This window comes from Oratosquilla oratoria, chromosome 21, assembly GCF_046742065.1.
Source record: "Oratosquilla oratoria isolate Oo_2021 chromosome 21, ASM4674206v1, whole genome shotgun sequence".
NCBI classification, from domain to species: domain Eukaryota; kingdom Metazoa; phylum Arthropoda; class Malacostraca; order Stomatopoda; family Squillidae; genus Oratosquilla; species Oratosquilla oratoria.
Window position 1 is genome coordinate 27,929,948 of NC_134797.1, and position 20,695 is coordinate 27,950,642.

The window sequence follows — 20,695 nt, forward strand, 5'->3', positions numbered from 1 at the left end:
CAAGTATTTTACCCATCTACTTTTGATAATTCTTTCACATATTTTTGCTATTGTACTTGTTAGAGAGACTGGTCTATAGTTGGTAGGTTCTTCTTTATTTCCTCCTTTATATATAGGTACTATATTTGCTTTTTTCCAATCTTCTGGAACTTTTCCTTCTTTTAAGGAACTGCTTATTATGCTATGTATTTTGTCTGCCAGTTCATTCCTGCATTCTTTCAGAATCCAGTTTGCTATTTCATCTGGCCCATGCGATTTTCTGACATCAAAATTACCCAAGTGTGTCAATATTTCATTCTTTGTTACTTCTATTTCTTCCATAGGGGGGACTTTTTCCTTCCACTCAATCTCTTCAGGTTGTATATTTTCCCTTGTAAACACTGATTTAAAATGTTTGTTCATAATTTCTGCCATTTCCATTTCCTCAGTGTATTCAACTCCTCCTTGTCTTAATTTCTCTAATTCTTGTTTGTTTTTCAGTTTATTGTTTACAAATCTGTAGAATAGTTTTGGTTGATCTTTACACTTTTCTATAACATCTTTTTCATATTTTCTTTTTTCCTCTCTGCACTTTTGTACATATTCATTTCTATAACCAGTATATATTTTCCATTTTTCAGGTCTTCTGTCTTTTTTCCATCTGTTCCAGGCTTTGTCTCTTTTGTCCTTTAACTCCTACAACTTTTGTTGTACCAGCATTTTACATATTCTTTTTCTTGTTTTTGTCTTGGGACATACTTTTCCACTCCTTCTTTGTAAATTTTTGTCAAAATATTCCATTTCTCTTCCACTGATGTTTCTTCTTTGTATATTTCTTCCCAGTTTTCTTGTTGGAAGAATTCTCTTATTTTATCAAAGTTTGTTTTTTTCATACATCATTCTTCCTTTTCTATATTGTTCATTTCTTTTCATATATTTTTCTTCATTAAGTTCCAGTTCAATCAATATGTGGTCACTTTTACCTATTGGTGTTTTATATTCAATCTTGTCCACTATTCTAGGTTCAGATGTAATTATTAAGTCTAGCCTCGATGGTTCTTCTTCATTTCTATACCTAGTGTTCTCTTGTATCCATTGTGTCATTGAATGGTCAGTAATCATCTCAAGTAGAGCATTTCCCCATGAGTCATCACCACTCTTTACTGTCATTTCTTCCCAGCAGATTTCTTTGCAATTAAAGTCGCCCATCATAACTATTCTTCCTCCGTCTTCCATTATTTTAGTTAATGCTATCTTTGTGTCCTCTAACATACTTTTATGTTCACTCTCCTCCCATGAGGCAGTTTTCGGAGGCACATAATTGATCACAAATTTTCTGCTCTTCTTATCTCGGTCTTCCACTTCTATCATAATCATCTCTACTGTATTCTTTCCATATATGACACCTTTCACGTTTATATCCTTCTTAGTCAGGAACATAACTCCACCCCCTTGTTTTTTCTCTCTGTTTCTAATCCAATAATTGTATGTATCATGTCCTACACTGTTGGGTGGTAGTGGGCCTTTTAATTTTGTTTCTACAATTCCCATTATGTCCGGTTCTTTTTCTTTCAAATAATCATTCAGTTCATTCAATCCTGTTATCAATCCATCTATATTTGTGTAAGACACTCTTAGTTTTCTGCCACTTCCATTGTATTCTCTGTTTCCCTTATGTTTTTCTTTAGTATGTCGAACTGCTTTATTTTCATGTTCACTACTCTCCAATAGAATCTCTCTTTCTCTGACTCCGTTCTTTCCTCGTTTTTTGCCTTAGCTTCAATTCTTTTCTGCTTTTCTGCCTCTCTTTCCTCCTTATTCATTTCTCTTTTTATCCATACCTTTTTATATTGATCATTTGTTGCTAGTTTCCCTGTCTTGGATAGAATTTTCTATGACGTTGTTTGTGACCTGAATTTAATCTTAATTGGTCTGGTCTTATCTGTACTATATTTTCCGAGTCTGAATTTTTCCTCAATTTCCTTTATAATTTCTGGTTCATCTTCCTGGACTAATTTTAATAAACTGCTTACTCTTTCATTTTCCTCCTTGATTCTTGCAGTTCTATCTGGGTTATGTTTCTCTTCCATTCCTAATATAATTATACATTTCTTTTTGTCAGCTAATTCTCTTACTATATTCTCCTTCTGTCTCATCACTTTAATAACTGAGTCTTCATTATGTTCTTTCAATTGCTGTTTGACTATGTCAGTGAATGAAACCTTATTCCCTTCTTGAGTTATTCTCCAATTTTTAGCTTCTGTAGCTAGTTTCTCTCTGTTTTCATTACTATTCTTCTTCAATTTCTCATTCTCCTCCTTTACATTTCCTAACTGTCTTTTTAGGTCCTCTATTTCTTCAGTTAAGTTTCTGTTAGCCTTCTCTAGTTGTTCCAACCTTTCAATTCTTTGAAAAATGGAGTCTACGTTACCTAACTTACGCTCCAAGTCCTCGATCACCTTATCAACTCTCTCCTCTAGTCTTATCAGTCGGGGGGGGGGGGGTTGTGTCCCCCCCACCCTCTTTAAATCCCTGGAACATATTCTCGTCACTTTCTTCTGTATTGCTCCTCTCTATACTTCTAATCTTTACATTTTTATTAGACATTTGATCCTCGCTAAGTCTTTTGTTTACCTTCCGCTTGTCTGGCTGGTCAAAGTCTACTCCCTCCTCATTTCCTTCCATTTCCCTCAGTAATCCCTCCCCTTTTCCTCTTTCCCTACGTTCCCACTACTCCACGAGCAATTTCCCCCCCACCCTGCAAAAACACTAGGCACTTCTCTTTGCGTTGGGATCCACAGACTTCACTTTTCTTCAGAACGTCTTCTAAGCCGTCCATTCGTTGAAGTGTGTGTGTGTGTGTGTGTGTGTGTGTGTGTGTGTGTGTATATATATATATATATATATATATATATATATATATATATATATACATATATATGTATATATATAGAAAAAGTCCAAAAGACTATAAACTAAACGAGCAAGTGGGTCTGCCCCACACTATTCATAACTCTTACTTCCTTCCATTTCATTCTTTCCTTCCACTAAACCCCCAAATCCCCCCTCCCTCCCTCTCCCCCATCTTATCTATCCTGCCCTCTATGGTGTGGCATACTGGTCAAGTTTCTTCTTGATAACACCTTCGATCATCTGGTCGGGAAATCCGTTGTTGGTAAGGAGTTGTCTGATCCATTAAAGGCATCATAAAAAGAGGAGCCTTCCCAATACCTTCACCAAAACCCTCAGCAGCTTCAAAATTCCCAGCCCACAGGACCCATAACCAGAAGTCGAGCGAGACTTTCCTCCACAAGCTCCGGAACAAGACTGGTCTCCTTGCCTACCTATCCTAGTGACCTCACCCAGGGCCCCCTTCCGACTTCGCCCGCTTCTCCAAGTGACCTCCCCCAGAGACTCCTGTCGACCTCGCGCTCCACTAGTGACCTCACCCAGAGATTTCACTTGACATCTCCTCCTTCTAGTGACCTCACCCAGAAACTTCTAACCTCCAGTGACCTCTCCCAAAAATTGGGATGACCTCTCCCAATACCCTTACCATCTTGCTTTTTAAGGACTGACAGTCGGCCAGAGACCATTCACATTTCCCTTCATCTTCGACGATAGCAGACCTAGTTAGCCTTGATATTATAGTTCTTCTCACCCTGAAGAAGCCTCCGTGAGAGGCGAAAAGACTTTCGGTGATTGTGTCAACAGCTTTTGTACTGTTACCTTGTGTTATTATAACCATTGGCATTCAGCAGCGCCTTTTACTGCACCCTCTTCTCCATGATTTTGAAATCATGAATGATTATGTTCATACTTTGAACTGTGAAGACAAAAGATTATTCTTCAAACTGAAGAGTTTGAACCTCAAGATAGCCAAAGCTATTAGCGCAGTTGATTTTAATCAAAATTGTCTATGTGAAAACCTATGCCCTAGAAATATATATATATACCGGATATACTCCGCATAATCAATTGTTCCCTTTGATATCTAAAGGGCGCCCTGGAGATGGCTTGCCAGCAGTGCCGCATTTGAGCAAGGTGAGGCCCAAAGCTACTTAAGGTTTGGAGCCCCCTTGTTGAAATTTAAGCCTAATAACATAGAACAGTCAGTCGTATGATATCCGTTGAATTGATTGCAAGGAAAATCGTTTGAAGATACACACTTTATGGTGTTTTATAACCCATTTTGATGTTTTCATTACACAAAAGGCCACATGAAGGCTTTCAAAAGCCGCCCTCCTCCTTCGGCAAAGAAATCTTTTTACTAGCTTTTTCCTCGTAGAAAGATTTCTTTGCCGATTTATAAGAAATCTCCACGAGGTGCTTAGGATATTTTAATTTTGAAGCTATGTTAGATATTCTTAAGAGTTCATCATCCAAAAACTCCGGACTGCAAATTCATCAATGTTTCTGAGAGCCCATAGAATTTGCAGTCCGGAGTTTTTGGATGATGAACTCTTAAGAATATCTAACATAGCTTCAAAATTAAAATATCCTAAGCACCTCGTGGAGATTTCTTATAAATCGGCAAAGAAATCTTTCTACGAGGAAAAAGCTAGTAAAACTTTTAATGTAAAGAACCTACTTGTACTGCCTTTCAACGAGAATTTCGTCAAACTACCACATATTCTTAAGACTTTCAACATTCAAGTGGCATTTAAGAACTCCAATACAGTTAGAAGTCTTTTAATTAAAAACTCTCCATATAAGGAAGAAGGATGTATATATTCAATTCCATGTAAAAATTGCGACAAATGCTATATTGGTCAGACTGGAAAAGAATTAAAAGTAAGGTTAAAACAACATCAGTATAGCGTCAAGAGTGGGCAAATTTCTAATGCCTTATTTATTCACCTAAGGGATTTTAATCATTGTATAAATTGGGAGGGTGCTAAAGAAATTGTTAAAGATAAGTCATATTTGACGAGAAATATAATAGAATCCAGTCTGATCAAAGATACATTTGTCAATAACTTAAATTTAAGTCATGGTATGTATAAATTAGACAATTTTATTGTGAAAAAAGTAGTAGCCCAAACGTCCGCTGCCGCGAACGGGTCAGGTTGACATTAGATCCTCGCAACCTCTCCTGGTTCCTTCCCTGACCTCATACTCTTTGTATATATTCTTGTGTACTTTTTCTTTTCTATGTACCCTGAGGATGTCTGAATAGACGAAAGCGCTTGGTCATCAGTTTTTCTTTTTCCTTGGTGGTTTTTCCGCATATATATATATATACAAACTTACATATATATATATATACATATGCATATACATAAAGATACATTTGTATATATATATATATATATATGTGTGTGTGTGTGTGTGTGTGTGTGTGTAGGTATGTAAAGATCAATGGGACAGGAAACAACTGTGATAAGATGCCACTGGAACAGGAAATTATGTAACCATAATATCATTATTAGCGTATCCTCTCCGTGTGCTTCCAAACACCTAAATGTCCTCTATTCAATCATTCTTATCTGGAATTGTATTCAGTTTAACCATGAAAAAGGCCTTGAGGTGATGCAAAGAGATAGCGAAAGAGGAAGTTGAAAATAAGTTTACGTTTTTTATTATTATTATTATCATCCTGTAGTAGTTTTGCATATATTCATACATGCACTTCTACTCTTCTGTACTACTGAAGAGTAATGTTTTTAGTAGTCGAAATAGACTCCCGCCTCCAGTTTTTTCTTCTGTTCCGACTGTTATTATTTGTGATTTATAAATGTGTTACTACGTTTTTTATGAGTGATACAGACACACACACACACACACACACACACGCATATATATATATATATATATATATATATATATATATATAATATATATATATGTGTGTGTGTGTATGTATATACATGTTATCTGTAATAAAAACTGGAAACGTTTGTTTACATGCGGGAATAACCATCAGGAAATATAAACTGACGAATCACAGCGTTTTAGTATATTTACACCTTCAGTCAAAAAAAATCACTATATATATATATATATATATATATATATATATATTATATATATATATATAACTTCTTTTTTATACTAGCACTGAATATGTAAAAATACGAAAGTGTTTTTCTTAGTTTATCTTACCTTGTGGATACTCCCGCATATGCACACACACACACACACACACATATCTATATATATATTTATATATACAAACATACATGTATATTTATATATACATACATATATATTTATATATATTATATAAATATAATATATTACACATATGCATATATATGTACATATGCAAATGTATATATATGTAATAATATTGATACTGTTAATGTTATTAATACTATGTTGCTATTATTGTCAATGTTAGCACTACTATTATCGTTCTAGTTGTGCTTACACAAGCAATCGTCCACTTTTTCAACGATGTACTCAGGAATGTGTAGTTGGCACTTAGTCCTGAAAGATCAAAGTACGTGAAAGTCATAGTTAATTTTTATTTTGCAGGAGGGCAGCTATGCTCTGCTGTCTCGTGCTGGCGTTCCTGGTTCCAATCATTTCGGCACAAAATACGAGTAAGTATCGATGGTTGTAGACGTTGGTCTTGTGTTGTAAACCTGGAACAAAAACTTAATTTTTTTTCTTTAAAATGGCTTCAGTTATTCAGAAGTTAAAGAGTTTAGAAAAAAAAAATAGTACAAACGATAGACAATGTACAATTCTCTGCAACAGCTCCTTGTGTAGCAGATTGAAATGACATAAAAGTGATAGGAGAAGAATTCATATAATATAGAAAAAACATTAAATGTGAAAAAGGAAATTGCATAAAAAATGCGAGTGCATAGGAGACGAACAGAAACTTGCTGAGACAGTAACATGTGACTTGAGTGAAAAGAGAATCCATTCATCGAGAGTGGAAGGGACGAAGGGGAGGGAAGACCGAAACTAAGGTGGTAGGATGATGATAAAGAGAAGGGATGGGTTAGGTTAGGTTAGGTGTGAGATGAAGATGAATGTTGGAGGGGAAAACAAGACAATAATTGCTAAGATCGCCCCACACTCTTCAGATATCAGGGACTACACAGGGACGTTATTGGTTTAAGATACAAATAAGATTGCGATTAATTATATGCAAGCAATGTTTCATCCCATTTGTACTGAAGTGTAAATTTGCATTCCTTGATGCGGGTATTTCTCTTCCTATTTTTCTAGGGTCCTGCGTCGGTTCCTGTGCGTCTATAGGCAACTGTCCACCGCTCCTGAATCTTCTGATTGAGATTCGCAAGGGCACGGCTCCAAGAGGATCCCTTAACAGGCTTAGATCATTCGTTTGCGGTTATGATGGATCTATACCCCTCGTGTGTTGCGAGAACACCCTTCCAGCCTCCACACCACGTCCTTTCACGACCACCTCAGTCACTACCACATCAGTAAGTTGTCGTTGAATGTCTTCGAGGCTTACACAGACCCAGAGCCATAAAGCTACAGGATGATAGGAAGCGTGCATACAGAGGATGATCTCTCCGATTGTTTTCTGACAGTTGTCCTTCCAGCAGAGAAACTGCGGAGTGTCAGGGACCTTTGACAAGATCGTGGGGGGTGAGAACGCCAAGATCGGAGAATGGCCCTGGGCCGCGTTGCTCTTCGGAAGAGGTGAGTCCTGAACTCGGCTTTGGTTAAGTGTCACCCACATCTGAGGAACAACTTTGGGCCGCACACACACTCTCCTGTGCGCCCAGAAAAACTCTCACTCTCTTTCACAATCTCTCACACACACTCACACTCTCTCACACGCACTCACACACTCTCTCTTACACGCACTCACACTCTTACACGCACTCACACACTCACTCTCACACGCACTCACACACTCTCTCTTACACGCAATCACACACTCACTCTCTCTGACATGCACTCACACACTCTCACTTGATTTTCTTTCCGTGTCCTCTTGTATCTCTACTATCCCATTTTATTAGATCCTCTCTGTCAGCAGTTTCTATGCTTTTCATGATTCTATAAATAGTTATCAAGTCTCCTCTCTCTCTTCTTTGCTCTAATGTCTGTAGCTCAAGTTTTGCTAGTCTCTTTTCATATGATAGTTCTGAGAGTGTTGGTGCCAGTTTCGTAATTACTCTTTGTATTCTTTCAAGTTTTGTCATACATTTTGTTGTACTTGGTGACCACGTCGTTGCTGCATACTCCAATCTTGGTCATATCAAAGTGACCAGTATTTTCTTCACCATTTCTTCGTCCAGGTATGTAAATGCCACTTTGATTGTTCTTATTAAATTATAAGTTTCTCTAAAAATCTTATTTATATGTTTCTCAGGTGACATATTATTCATAATAACGACTCCTAGGTCCTTCTCATTTTCTACTTTTTTAATTTCTTCCTCTCCCAATTTATATGATCCCACTATTCTTTTTTTGCTTTTTCCAAATTCCATTATACTACACTTCTTAATATTGAATTCCATCTCTTTTCGTGTATTTTTCCTCATTTAGTTCCAGTTCAATCAATATGTCACTTTTACTTATTGGTGCTTTATATTCAATCTTTTCCACTATTCTAGGTTCAGATGTGATTATTAGGTCTAGTCTCGATGGTTCTTCTTCATTTCTATACCTAGTGTTCTCCTGTGTCCACTGTGTCATTGTATGGTCAATAATCATCTCGTGTAGAACATTTCCCCATGAGCCGTCTCCACCCTTTACTGTCATCTCTTCCCAGCAGACTTCTTTGCAATCAAAGTCGCCCATCATAACTATTCTTCCTCCATCTTCCATTATCTTATTTAATGTTATCCTTGTGTCTTCTAACATACTTTTATGTTCACTCTCTTCCCACGAGGCAGTTTTTGGAGGCACATAATTTATCACAAACTTTCTGCTCTTCTTATCTCTGTCTTCCTCTTCGATCATAATCATCTCTACTGTATCCTTTCCTTGTGTGACACACCTGACGTTTATATCCTTTTTAGTCAGGAACATAACTCCACCCCCTTGTTTTGTCTCTCTGTTTCTAATCCAATAATTATATGCATCATGTCCTACACTGTTGGGTGGTAGTGGACCTTTTAATTTCGTTTCTACAATTCCCATTATGTCCGGTTCTTTTTCCTTCAGATAATCATTCAGCTCATTCAATCCTGTTATCAATCCATCTATATTTGTGTAAGACACTCTTAGTTTTTAGCCACTTCCATTGTATTCTCTGTTTCCCTTTTGTTTTTCTGTAGTATGTCGTATTTCCTTACTTTCATATTCACTACTCTCCAATAGAATTTCTCTTTTTCTGATTCTGTTCTGTTCTCGTTTTTTGCCTTAGCTTCATGTCTTTTCATGTTTCTTCCTCTCTTTCCTCTTTAATAATTTCTCTTTTTATCCATACCTTTTTATATTGTTCACTTGCTGCTAGTTTCCCTGTTATTGCTAAGATATTCTCTGCCGTCGTTTGTGACCTGAATTTAATCTTAATTGGTCTGGCCTTATCTGTACTATACTTTCCGAGTCTAAACATCTCTTCAATTTGTTTCATGGTTTCAGGTTCATCTTCCTGAACTAATTGTAGTAAACTACTTACTTTTTCTTTTTTCTCATTGATTCTTGTGGTTCTATTTAGGTTATGTTTCATTCTCTTTTCTTCAATATAATTATACATTTCTTTTTATCTGCTAAGTCTCTTACTATATTCTCCTTCTGTCTCATCACTTTAATAACTGAGTCTTCAGTTTGTTCTTTCATTTGCTTTTTGATTATGTCAGTAAATGCAACTTTACTGTTTTCTTGGATTTTTTCCAACCCTGTGCTTATTTTGCTATGGTCTCTTTATTGTCTTTATTCTTCTTCTTTAAGTCTTCATTCTCCTCTTTCACTTCTTTTAACTGTCTTTTTAATTCTTCTATTTCTTTAGTTAAGTTTTTGTTCGCCTTCTCTAGTTCTTCCAATTTTTCAACTCTCTGCGCAATCTTTGCTATGTTACCGAACCTATTCTCCCAATGTTCGGTCATTTGTTCAAGTTTTTCCTCTAGTCTTGCTAATCGGGGTAGATTGGTATCCGCCCCCCCCCCTCATTAAATCCCTGGAAATCATTATCCTCACCTTCCATTGTGCTGTTCTTATCTATATTTCTAATCTTTACGTTTTAGTTAATCCCTTCACCAAAATCATCGGTCCTTCTCTTGTTTACAAGACGCCTGGCCTCCTGGACCAAGTCCTCACCTTCCTCATTTCCTTCCATTTCCCTCAGTAATCCCTCCCCTTCTCCTTTTTCCTCACTTTCCCACTACACCACGAGCTTTCTCATTCCCTGTAAATACAATAAGGTACTTCCTTTGCGTTGAGATCCACGAAAATTTCACTTTTTCTTCAGAACTCCAATCTTCGCCGTCCATCCGACGAAAGTGTGTGTGTGTGTGTGTGTGTGTGTGTGTATTTACCTAGTTGTATTTACCTAGTTGTATTTTACGGGAAGGGGAGCTATGCTCGTGGGGTCCCGTCTTCATATCTCATTTTATCTAAACTATTTTTAAATTCATGTATTGTTTTTGCACACACCACTTTCTCATCTAACTTGTTCCAACTGTCTATTGCTCTGTGAGGAAAGTATGTTCTTTTTTCAAATCTCTTCTATAGCTGTCTTTTTTTATTTTCTTTCCGTGTCCTCTTGTATTTCTGTCATCCCATTTTATCAGATTCTCTCTATCAGTAATTTCTATGCCTTTCATGATTCTGTAAATAGCTATCAAATCTCCTCTCTCTCTTCTTTGCTCTAGTGTCTGTAGTTTAAGTTTTTGTAGTCTCTCTTCATATGATAGTTTTGAGAGTGTTGGTGCCAGTTTTGTAATTGCTCTTTGTATTCTTTCAAGTTTTTTTTATACATTTTTTTGTACTTGGTGACCATATCGTTGCTGCATATTCCAATCTTGGTCTTATCAGGGTGATTAGGATTTTCCTCACCATTTCTTCATCCAGGTATGTAAATGCCACTTTGATTGTTCTTATTAAATTATAAGTTTCTCCAAAAATCTTATTTATATGTTTCTCAGGTGACATATTATTCATAACAATGACTCCCAGGTCCTTCTCATTTTCTACTTTTTTTATTCCTTCTTCTCCCAAATTATATGATCCTGCTATTCTGTTTTTTGCTTTTTCCAAATTCCATTATACTACACTTTTTTGTATTGAACTCCATCTCCCACTTCCTACTCCATTCTTGTACTTTATTTAGATCCCTCTGTAGTGATTCACAATCTTCTTCAGTTTTCACTCTTTTCAGTAATTTTGCATCATCTGCAAAGAAGCTCATATAGCTTTCAATTCCTTCATCCATATCATTGATATATATAGCAAACATTATTGGGGCCAGAACTGTTCCCTGCGGGACACCGCTTATTACTTCATTCCATTTTGAGTGCTGATCTCTTATCACTACTCTCATTTTTCTTTCTTGCAAAAAGTCTTCCATCCAATTTAGCAATTTACCTTGTATTCCTCCTTCATATTCTAATTTCTTAAGCAACTTCTTATGTGGTACTTTGTCAAAAGCTTTTTTTTGGTCTAGAAATGCACAATCAGCCCATCCATCTCTTTCTTGTATTATATCTATTAGCCTTGAATAGAAACATATTAAATTGGTGACGCATGACCGTCCTTGTCTGAATCCAAATTGCCTTGGATTTAGTACGTTGTTTTTTTCCAAGTATTTTACCCATCTACTTTTGATAATTCTTTCACAAATTTTTGCTATTGTACTTGTTAGAGAGACTGGTCTATAGTTGGTAGGTTCTTCTTTATTTCCTCCTTTATATATAGGTACTATATTTGCTTTTTTCCAATCTTCTGGAACTTTTCCTTCTTTTAAGGAACTGCTTATTATGCTATGTATTTTGTCTGTCAGTTCATTCCTGCATTCTTTCAGAATCCAGTTTGCTATTTCATCTGGCCCATGCGATTTTCTGACATCAAAATTACCCAAGTGTGTCAATATTTCATTCTTTGTTACTTCTATTTCTTCCATAGGGGGGACTTTTTCTTTCCACTCAATCTCTTCAGGTTGTATATTTTCCCTTGTAAACACTGATTTAAAATGTTTTGTTCATAATTTCTGCCATTTCCATTTCCTCAGTGTATTCAACTCCTCCTTGTCTCAATTTCTCCAAGTCTTGTTTGTTTTTCAGTTTATTGTTTACAAATCTGTAGAATAGTTTTGGTTGATCTTTACACTTTTCTATAACATCTTTTTCATATTTTCTTTTTTCCTCTCTGCACTTTTGTACATATTCATTTCTATAACCAGTATATATTTTCCATTTTTCAGGTCTTCTGTCTTTTTTCCATCTGGTCCAGGCTTTGTCTCTTTTGTCTTTTAACTCCCTACAACTTTTGTTGTACCAGCATTTTACATATTCTTTTTCTTGTTTTTGTCTTGGGACATACTTTTCCACTCCTTTTTTGTAAATTTTTGTCAAAATATTCCAGTTCTCTTCCACTGAGGTTTCTTCTTTGTATATTTCTTCCCAGTTTTCTTGTTGGAAGAATTCTCTTAGTTTATCTTTTTTTTATGTTTTTTCATACATCATTCTTCCTTTTCTATATTGTTCATTTCTTTTCATATATTTTTCTTCATTAAGTTCCAGTTCAATCAATATGTGGTCACTTTTACCTATTGGTGTTTTATATTCAATCTTGTCCACTATTCTAGGTTCAGATGTAATTATTAAGTCTAGCCTCGATGGTTCTTCTTCATTTCTATACCTAGTGTTCTCTTGTATCCATTGTGTCATTGAATGGTCAGTAATCATCTCAAGTAGAGCATTTCCCCATGAGTCATCACCACTCTTTACTGTCATTTCTTCCCAGCAGATTTCTTTGCAATTAAAGTCGCCCATCATAACTATTCTTCCTCCGTCTTCCATTATTTTAGTTAATGCTATCTTTGTGTCCTCTAACATACTTTTATGTTCACTCTCCTCCCATGAGGCTGTTTTCGGAGGTACATAATTGATCACAAATTTTCTGCTCTTCTTATCTCTGTCTTCCACTTCTATCATAATCATCTCTACTGTATTCTTTCCATATATGTCACCTTTCACGTTTATATCCTTCTTAGTCAGGAACATAACTCCACCCCCTTGCTTTTTCTCTCTGTTTCTAATCAATAATTGTATGCATCAGGTCCTACACTGTTGGGGGGTAGTGGGCCTTTTAATTTTGTTTCTACAATTCCCATTATGTCCGGTTCTTTTTCTTTCAAATAATCATTCAGCTCATTCAATCCTGTTATTAATCCATCTATATTTGTGTAAGACACTCTTAGTTTTCTGCCACTTCCATTGTGTTCTCTGTTTCCCTTATGTTTTTCTCTAGTATGTCGTATTTCCTTACTTTCATGTTCACTACTCTCCAATAGAATCTCTCTTTCTCTGACTCCGTTCTTTCCTCGTTTTTTGCCTTAGCTTCAAGTCTTTTCTGCTTTTCTGCCTCTCTTTCCTCCTTATTCATTTCTCTTTTTATCCATAAATCTTTTTGTATTGATCACTTGTTGCTAGTTTCCTTGTCTTGGATAGAATTTCTCTGCCGTTGTTTGTGACCTGAATTTAATCTTAATTGGTCTGGTCTTATCTGTACTATACTTTCCGAGTCTAAATTTTTCTTCAATTTCCTTTATAATTTCTGGTTCATCTTCCTGAACTGATTTTAGTAAACTGCTTACTTTTTCATTTTCCTCCTTGATTCTTGCGGTTCTATCTGTGTTGTGTTTCTCTTCCATCCCTAATATAATTATACATTTCTTTTTGTCCGCTAAGTCTCTTACTATATTCCCCTTTTCTCCCATCATTTCAATAAATGTGTCTTCAGTATGTTCTTTCAATTGCTGTTTGACTATGTCAGTGAATGAAATCTTATTTCCTTCTAGAGATATTCTCCAATTTTTAGCTTCTTTAGCTATTTTCTCACTGTTTTCTTTTTTATTCTTCTTCAATTTCTCATTCTCCCTCCTTTACATTTCTTAACTGTCTTTTTAGGTCTTCTACTTCATCAGTTAAGTTTCTGTTCGCCTTCTCCAGTTGTTCCAATCTTTCAATTCTCTGGAAAATGGTGCTTACATTACCTAACCTACGTTCCAAGTCCTCGATCACCTTATCAACCTCTCCTCTAGTCTTGTCAGTCGGGGGGGGGGTTGTGTCCCCCCCACCCTCGTTAAATCCCTGGAACATAGTCTTGTGACTTTCTACTGTATTTCTACTATCTATACTTCTAATCTTTACATTTTTATTTGCCATTTAGTCATCCGGTGGTCGTTTTGTTGACCCGGCGGCCCGTCAGGGCCAAGTCCTCCACATCCTCATTTCCTTCCATTTACCCAGCAATCCCTCCCCTTCTCCTCTTTTCCTACTTTCCTATTGCCTCACGAGCAAGTTACCCCCCCCCCTTCAAATACAAAAAGGCACTTCTCTTTGCGTTGGTATCCACAATCTGCACTTTTCTTCAGAGCGTTCTTCAAGCCGTCCGTTCGTTGAAAGTGTGTGTGTGTGTGTGTGTGTGTGTGTGTGTGTGTGTGTGTGTGTGTTCAATTTATACATGTAAATGTTTTAATATACTGACTCACTTTCTATAATATTACAGACCGGGATGGCAACATAAACTTCTTCTGCGGTGGAACTTTAATCGATGCCCGCTATGTCCTGACTGCAGCCCATTGTAAATCACCGTTGTTCCAGCTGTACGTAGCACTTTTAATTATTCACTTATTGAGTTGTTATTCGTTTATTTATCATATGTTTATTTATCTACGTATTTATTAATCTATTCTATTAATTTATTTACTTATATATTTATAGTTCCCTTCAGTATTTATGTAGGCATATTTATTAACAAAAGTGGTTAAGTTGAATGCTCGAGTGTTGCTCCAACCGATTCTTTTCAAAGAGAAAAAGTTTCCTACACAGAGACCGTGCTTCAATGGCTATTTTTTAGCCCAAAGAAGTTACAGTGACGCTCTCTATACTCTGCACTCGAACTCACGTTACGTCCCATACCCCTCTTTGTTGCTGTGCTTGTTGACACTCGTGATGACGTAGTATATCAATTTCGTTGTTATTTTTGCAAGGCAGCTCATAGGTTTACAGTATGTTTTAACAAAAGCCGGATGACTTTGTCAACTAAACCCAGAAACCTTTGCTTTCCAACCATGCTCACATATGAAGAAAATAGCCCGGTGTTAGCCAGAAAAATATATGTAACACCCGTCATTCTAGCATAGTGGTTTAACAAGAGAATGTTAACCAGAGATTAATTGTCTTGTGTTAGCTCCATCCTTGTCTTCCCTATCTATTTCTTCCTCATCCCTAACCTGCTTTAGTCCAGTTGTTCACCGCTCCCAGAACTGCCTCACTCCAAATAGAAATAAATAAATAGATTAACAAAGGTCCTTGGTTTGATATTTCGATTTCAGCCTTGTAGCTGCAATTCACTAATGAAGATTACGAACTAACACAAATGTTATATTCGTACATTTTCCAATCTTTACGAATAAAATGGTCTATGCGAAACATATTTCTTGGCTCCCATATTCCTCCCCTCCTCCTCTTGCTCCTTATCATTCGCGCTCAGTCCTCTTCTCCTCCTCTTCCTCCTCATTATCATCCTTTCCTCTTTCTTCTCTTCTTCCTATTTCTCCTCATCATCTTCCCCCTCCTCTTCATCCTCCTGATCCTCATCTTCCCCCCTCCTCTTCATCCTCCTGATCCTCACTTCCCCCCTCCTCTTCATCCTCCTGTTCCTCATCTTCCCCCTCTTCTTCCTCCTCCTACTCCTCTCCCCGTTCGCCTTCTTTTCATCATCATCCTCCCCTCCTCATCTTCCTCCTTCTCCCCTCCTCCTCCTCCCCTCCTCTTCCTCCTCCTCTTCTCCTCCTCCTCATTATCATCCTTTTGTCTTCCTTCTCTTCTTCTTCATTCTCCTTCTCATCATCTTCCACCACCTACTCCTCTCCCCGTTCGCCTTCTCTTCATCATCATCATCCCTCTCCTCATTCCTCCTCCTCTTCCCCCTCCTCCTCCTCCTTCCTATTCTTCCTCCCCTACTCACCTCCTCTCCTCCTCCTCCTCTCTTCTCCTCCTTCTACATTTGTCCCCCCCTCACGCTCCACATCACCCTTCTCTTACTTCTCCTTACTCACCTGTTCCTCTTACTCCCTCTTTCTCCTTTCCCTTTGTCCGTTCCTTTTCTTCCTCCACCTTCTCCACCATCACCACCACCACCTACACCATTATCAGCACCACTTCCAGCCACCAATCCTTTCATCAGCATTCTTTATAAAAGCCTTTACCTGAAATTCTATCTTGCCCCATCCCCATGCAATAGAACTCCCCGTGAACTTTGCGTTTTTTTGTTTTGTTTTTTGTTCAGAGAGTACGTTCGCCTGGGGGAGCACACCGTTAGCAAGTCCCAAGACTGCGACCCCGTCACCAAAGAGTGCGCCCCGCCAGCACAGAACATCAGAGCTGAGTTCATCATTCACCCGGACTACCAGCAGTCTTGCCGCTATTGCAACGACATCGCCCTTCTGCGACTCGAGAGACCAGCCACCCTCGACCTTTGTAAGTTTAACCAATACTCGGTCCTCTGGAAATCATGGCTTAACGTAGAGACACGCGCAGAATTCCAGGGAGCTACAGTCATCAAATTCGTGAATCGAAACGTGCGTTCCTAATGGGTATGGATGTGCGTCTTTTGGTGGTCGAATTTGAGCGACCGACGAGTTTGGAAAAAAAAAAATACAATAAATAAAAAAAGTGGTCGTCTCACTTCGACTCCAACCCTCCCCCACACTCGTCCACTGCGTCACATAGAGCTAAGACAACTGACGATTGCTCCCCGTGATCTTCTCTGACTAATTTCTATTCGTTTTTTTCTTTTTCAGACTACGTAAGCCCGATCTGCTTGCCCATCAATTTCGACATTGATATCAGGAATAAATATGGCACTGCTATTGGCTGGGGGTCGACATCCACTGGTAAGGACGATTTGCTTAAAAGTGGCAGTTTGCCGACAAGATAGACGAGATAAACACCATATGAGGACGGAGCCTTTATTTGTACGACGTTTCGCTTATTACAGCTTTTTCAAGTAAGTACTTGAAAAAGCTGTAATAAGCGAAACGTCGTACAAATAAAGGCTCCGTCCTCATATGGTGTTTATCTCGTCTAAGGACGATTTCTTTGCTATTTTTCCCAGTATATTCAGATCTTCATCTACGAGTATTTACACACCATTCAGGGCCATATGTGAGTTTGTGTATGTATATGTGTTCGTGTGTGTGTGCATGAGTGTATGAGTATATGTGTGTGTGCGTGTGTGTGTGTGTATGTGTATATGTGTGTGTATGTGTGCGTGTGTGTATGTGTGTGTGTGTGCGTTTGTATGTGTGTGCGTGCGCGCGCGCGTGCTCTTAGGCACATTATCATCAGACGCGCGCAAGGTAGTTAGGAACACACAGCAAGAGTTTTGACAGATTTTGGCAAATATTTAATCTTTTTTAAGGAAAGAGAAATAATAGTGCCTTCGCTGAAGAAGAAGAGTTATAGACGACAGTTTTCTAGAAGTCACAAATCTTGAGAGGAATTAAAAGCCTCGAGATTTTGACATTTCTAACTGATATAAGAATGCTTGAGTTGGCGAAGGATGTTTTGCATCATTCGGGACAGAAGTGAGTGGTTTATGGTTCTCAAGAGTTTCGAGGGGGTGATTACATACCTGAAATGATTGTTGTCATTCTACAGCTACTGAGGGATCTCAAGTACGACAGTAATTGTCATTCCACAGAAAATCAGAGAAGTGATTGTCATTCCACAGAAAATCAGGGAAGTTCTGCCTCAGATTCTCAGTCAGCAATGTCGAAAGAGCCTACTCCGGAAAGGATATTTGGGGCAGGAATGAGTCGACAGGAGAAACGACAGAAATGAAATTGCGATCGTTGGTACCCACAGGAGGAAAAAACATTACACACAATAAAAAATATGAAAAGTAAGGAAATCGGAGTGCAGGCCGCAAACATTACTGAAATGGAAATATTTAGGAGCAACGTGATACAGTATCTCTTGAGGTTATCACTATGGAACAAAAGTAAGGAGATAATTGGAGTGCATAACTGAAATGGAAATAGAGGGAGCGATGAGATATCTCTTGATGTCATCATCAAGGAACGAACCGATTTGAATTGAGGATAATTTCAGTCCACTCTTCAGTAAAGAACTCCAAGGCTCCATATTTCAGAAAAAAAAAGTGTTGAGTTTAATGCACTTTTCATTGTAGTCATGATTATATGGGAAACATGTCATCTAAGAGTAGACCGGAATCCTCGCTTTGTCATCAACAACACAAAGAAGGGTTGGTTGCAAGGCAGGATGTTTGGCAACAGCGCACAACAGACTAGGGTACCAGAAGTCTTCAGGACCTTTGGCCACCGTCTCTGTCCTCAAAATAACGACCAGTGCGACTTTAACAGTCTGAAAACTTGTTCGTGAAATTGAAACCTAATAAGTACAGTGCATGGAGATACACTATGTGAAAATTCAGAACCAACTCTGATGAACATATATCTGAAAAACAGCCGTTGGCAATGATCATGAACCAAGTATTCCTTTCTGCTATATAGAAATTAAATAAAACTTTAAGTGTTATTGTATGTTTCTTATACTTTCAACGAGAAACGTACATTGCTAAATTGATACTGATCATCACACGCAAACCCCATAAAAATCTTTAGAAATATTGTAAAAAAAAAGTAATAATAAAATAGGAAAAAGGGTTTCAATAGGAATTGTTAGCATTATAAGCCTATTCTTTTTATACATATTACAAACTAAACAAGAAACTCTGTTCTTCAGCTAATAAGCTTCAGGTTTCACCAAGCTCATACGAATAGATATAGTTTTGTAAAACATACAGCGAGGGGGATAAAGTTCTGCAAGGCGATCGCACGCATTATTAGTGGCAGTCTCAAGATTCTTTAAGGCAAACACAGTAACACCCTACTTTTTCAACTGAATCTTTCCTAAAGTTATTCTGTTAGTTTACTGAATAATTACGTTTCTGAAACGACTTCACTCGGCCCCAGAAACCTGGCTACAGTCACCGGCCAGACTCATAGATCTCTTTGTGAAGATTTGATCCAATCTTTGATAATACGAAAACGAGTTAGGTTAAACAAATTCTTTTTCTCTTTCTTAATGGAATGAAATTGTGATATAATGTCAGCATGGGGCTACATTTCAACTTGTCGAATAATTGTTTGAACTTGATGAATTTCATATATCCGTGTATGTGAATGTCCTAGATGTAAAACAGAGAAGGGCCAATAGTTTTGCAGTTCATGTCTTTACTGGTTTTATAGTTCATATATATTTTCAGAGTACTTAGTGGATAGACGAGCCGACGTACTGCAGAAGGTACTACTGAGATTCCATGAACTGCCATATTGTAGAGATCGGAAATCGGTCTACCCTGATCAAAACATGGTCATCTGCGCCGGCGGCGAAATCGGAGAAGATACATGCAGAATGGACTCGGGCGGGCCCATTATGCTCACCAATAGGGGTGGCAGCCAACACTTTGTCATTGGCGTCACTAGCTTAGGTCCACTGGCCTGCGGTAGTGAAGGTGGCCAAGGCCTCTATACGAACGTAAAGTACTACTTGAACTGGATCTTGTCAACTATGCGAAGTAGGAATTGAACCTTCTTAGTGGTTGGAAGTGCATTAGTTTCTTCCAACCATAGTCCAGCCGCAACGCAACGGGAACGGGACATGGACCAACAGACCCACACATGAAACATACAGCTAAGGGAAACCAGATTTTCCAAGTTCAGTGTTTCTGGACAATGTAGTTCTCTTAAAAGGGTGATATGTGTGTAGTATTTATTAAGAAATGCTCAGTGGTTATGAAGACCATGTAAACTTTTGATACAGTACACCAAAAATTCCAATGGTTTACCTGTCAGAATAATATACATTTTCAAATCACTTGTTTTCTGGTGGATTTAAAAATATTTTATGTAGAATTTGTGGTAGATTGTTTTTGTACGTTACTATAACTGAATAAATCGAATTCAAATTCAACCTGTGTCTCCTACTTGCAAGCCATTACCTATTATGAATTCACTACCAAATTGATGATACTCATACTCATTATCTATTCTCGTTTTTTATGTCTTTATCTTATTTTATTTATTTATTTATTTATTTAATTTCAGATAACGATTTTTTTTTAATGGACCAATAATGAACACCTTCTAGTATAGTCCTGCAAGATAGACTTTGTAGATCATCTCCCCACCACCCATCTTCGAAACTTAGCAATACCTCTATTTGAAGATGCAGCCCGGTGGAACCGGTGTTCATTTTCCGGATTGGGCTCAAGATATCAGATTATCAGCTTCAACCAGTTCCCTAATATGAAGTCTACTTCGTTCTTTGTTGTTCTATTTGGACTTTCGGAAAAAAAGTGTACATTATCCTCATGTTGTAGTTCTCTGCAAAATTGACTAACATTTCGCCTCTCATTTCTTTCACCTACTCCAAACTTCCCAATGCACAACTCATCTCCCATCTTCCCAACTTTAGCATTGAAGTCGCCTATTACCAACGTATACTTACTTTTTTCTTTATCCATTTCCTGATTTAAATCATCATAGAATGATTAAATTTCATCGTCTGAACTCTGTGAAGTTAGT

General features: G+C 37.6%; 1 protein-coding gene across 1 annotated transcript in view; it reads left to right on the top strand.

Moving 5' to 3' along the window:
- LOC143036815 (phenoloxidase-activating factor 3-like) overlaps positions 1 to 20,081 on the top strand; it is a 21,714-nt gene extending 1,633 nt beyond the window's left edge. Inside the window, exons 2-8 of the mRNA XM_076204608.1 lie at positions 6,460 to 6,527; positions 7,165 to 7,382; positions 7,506 to 7,605; positions 14,587 to 14,683; positions 16,372 to 16,562; positions 16,886 to 16,978; positions 19,375 to 20,081. Coding sequence (XP_076060723.1) covers positions 6,460 to 6,527; positions 7,165 to 7,382; positions 7,506 to 7,605; positions 14,587 to 14,683; positions 16,372 to 16,562; positions 16,886 to 16,978; positions 19,375 to 19,697 — 1,090 coding nt within the window. The 3' untranslated portion in view covers positions 19,698 to 20,081. The remainder of the gene's footprint in view (positions 1 to 6,459; positions 6,528 to 7,164; positions 7,383 to 7,505; positions 7,606 to 14,586; positions 14,684 to 16,371; positions 16,563 to 16,885; positions 16,979 to 19,374) is intronic.
- Positions 20,082 to 20,695: the final 614 nt, after the last annotated feature.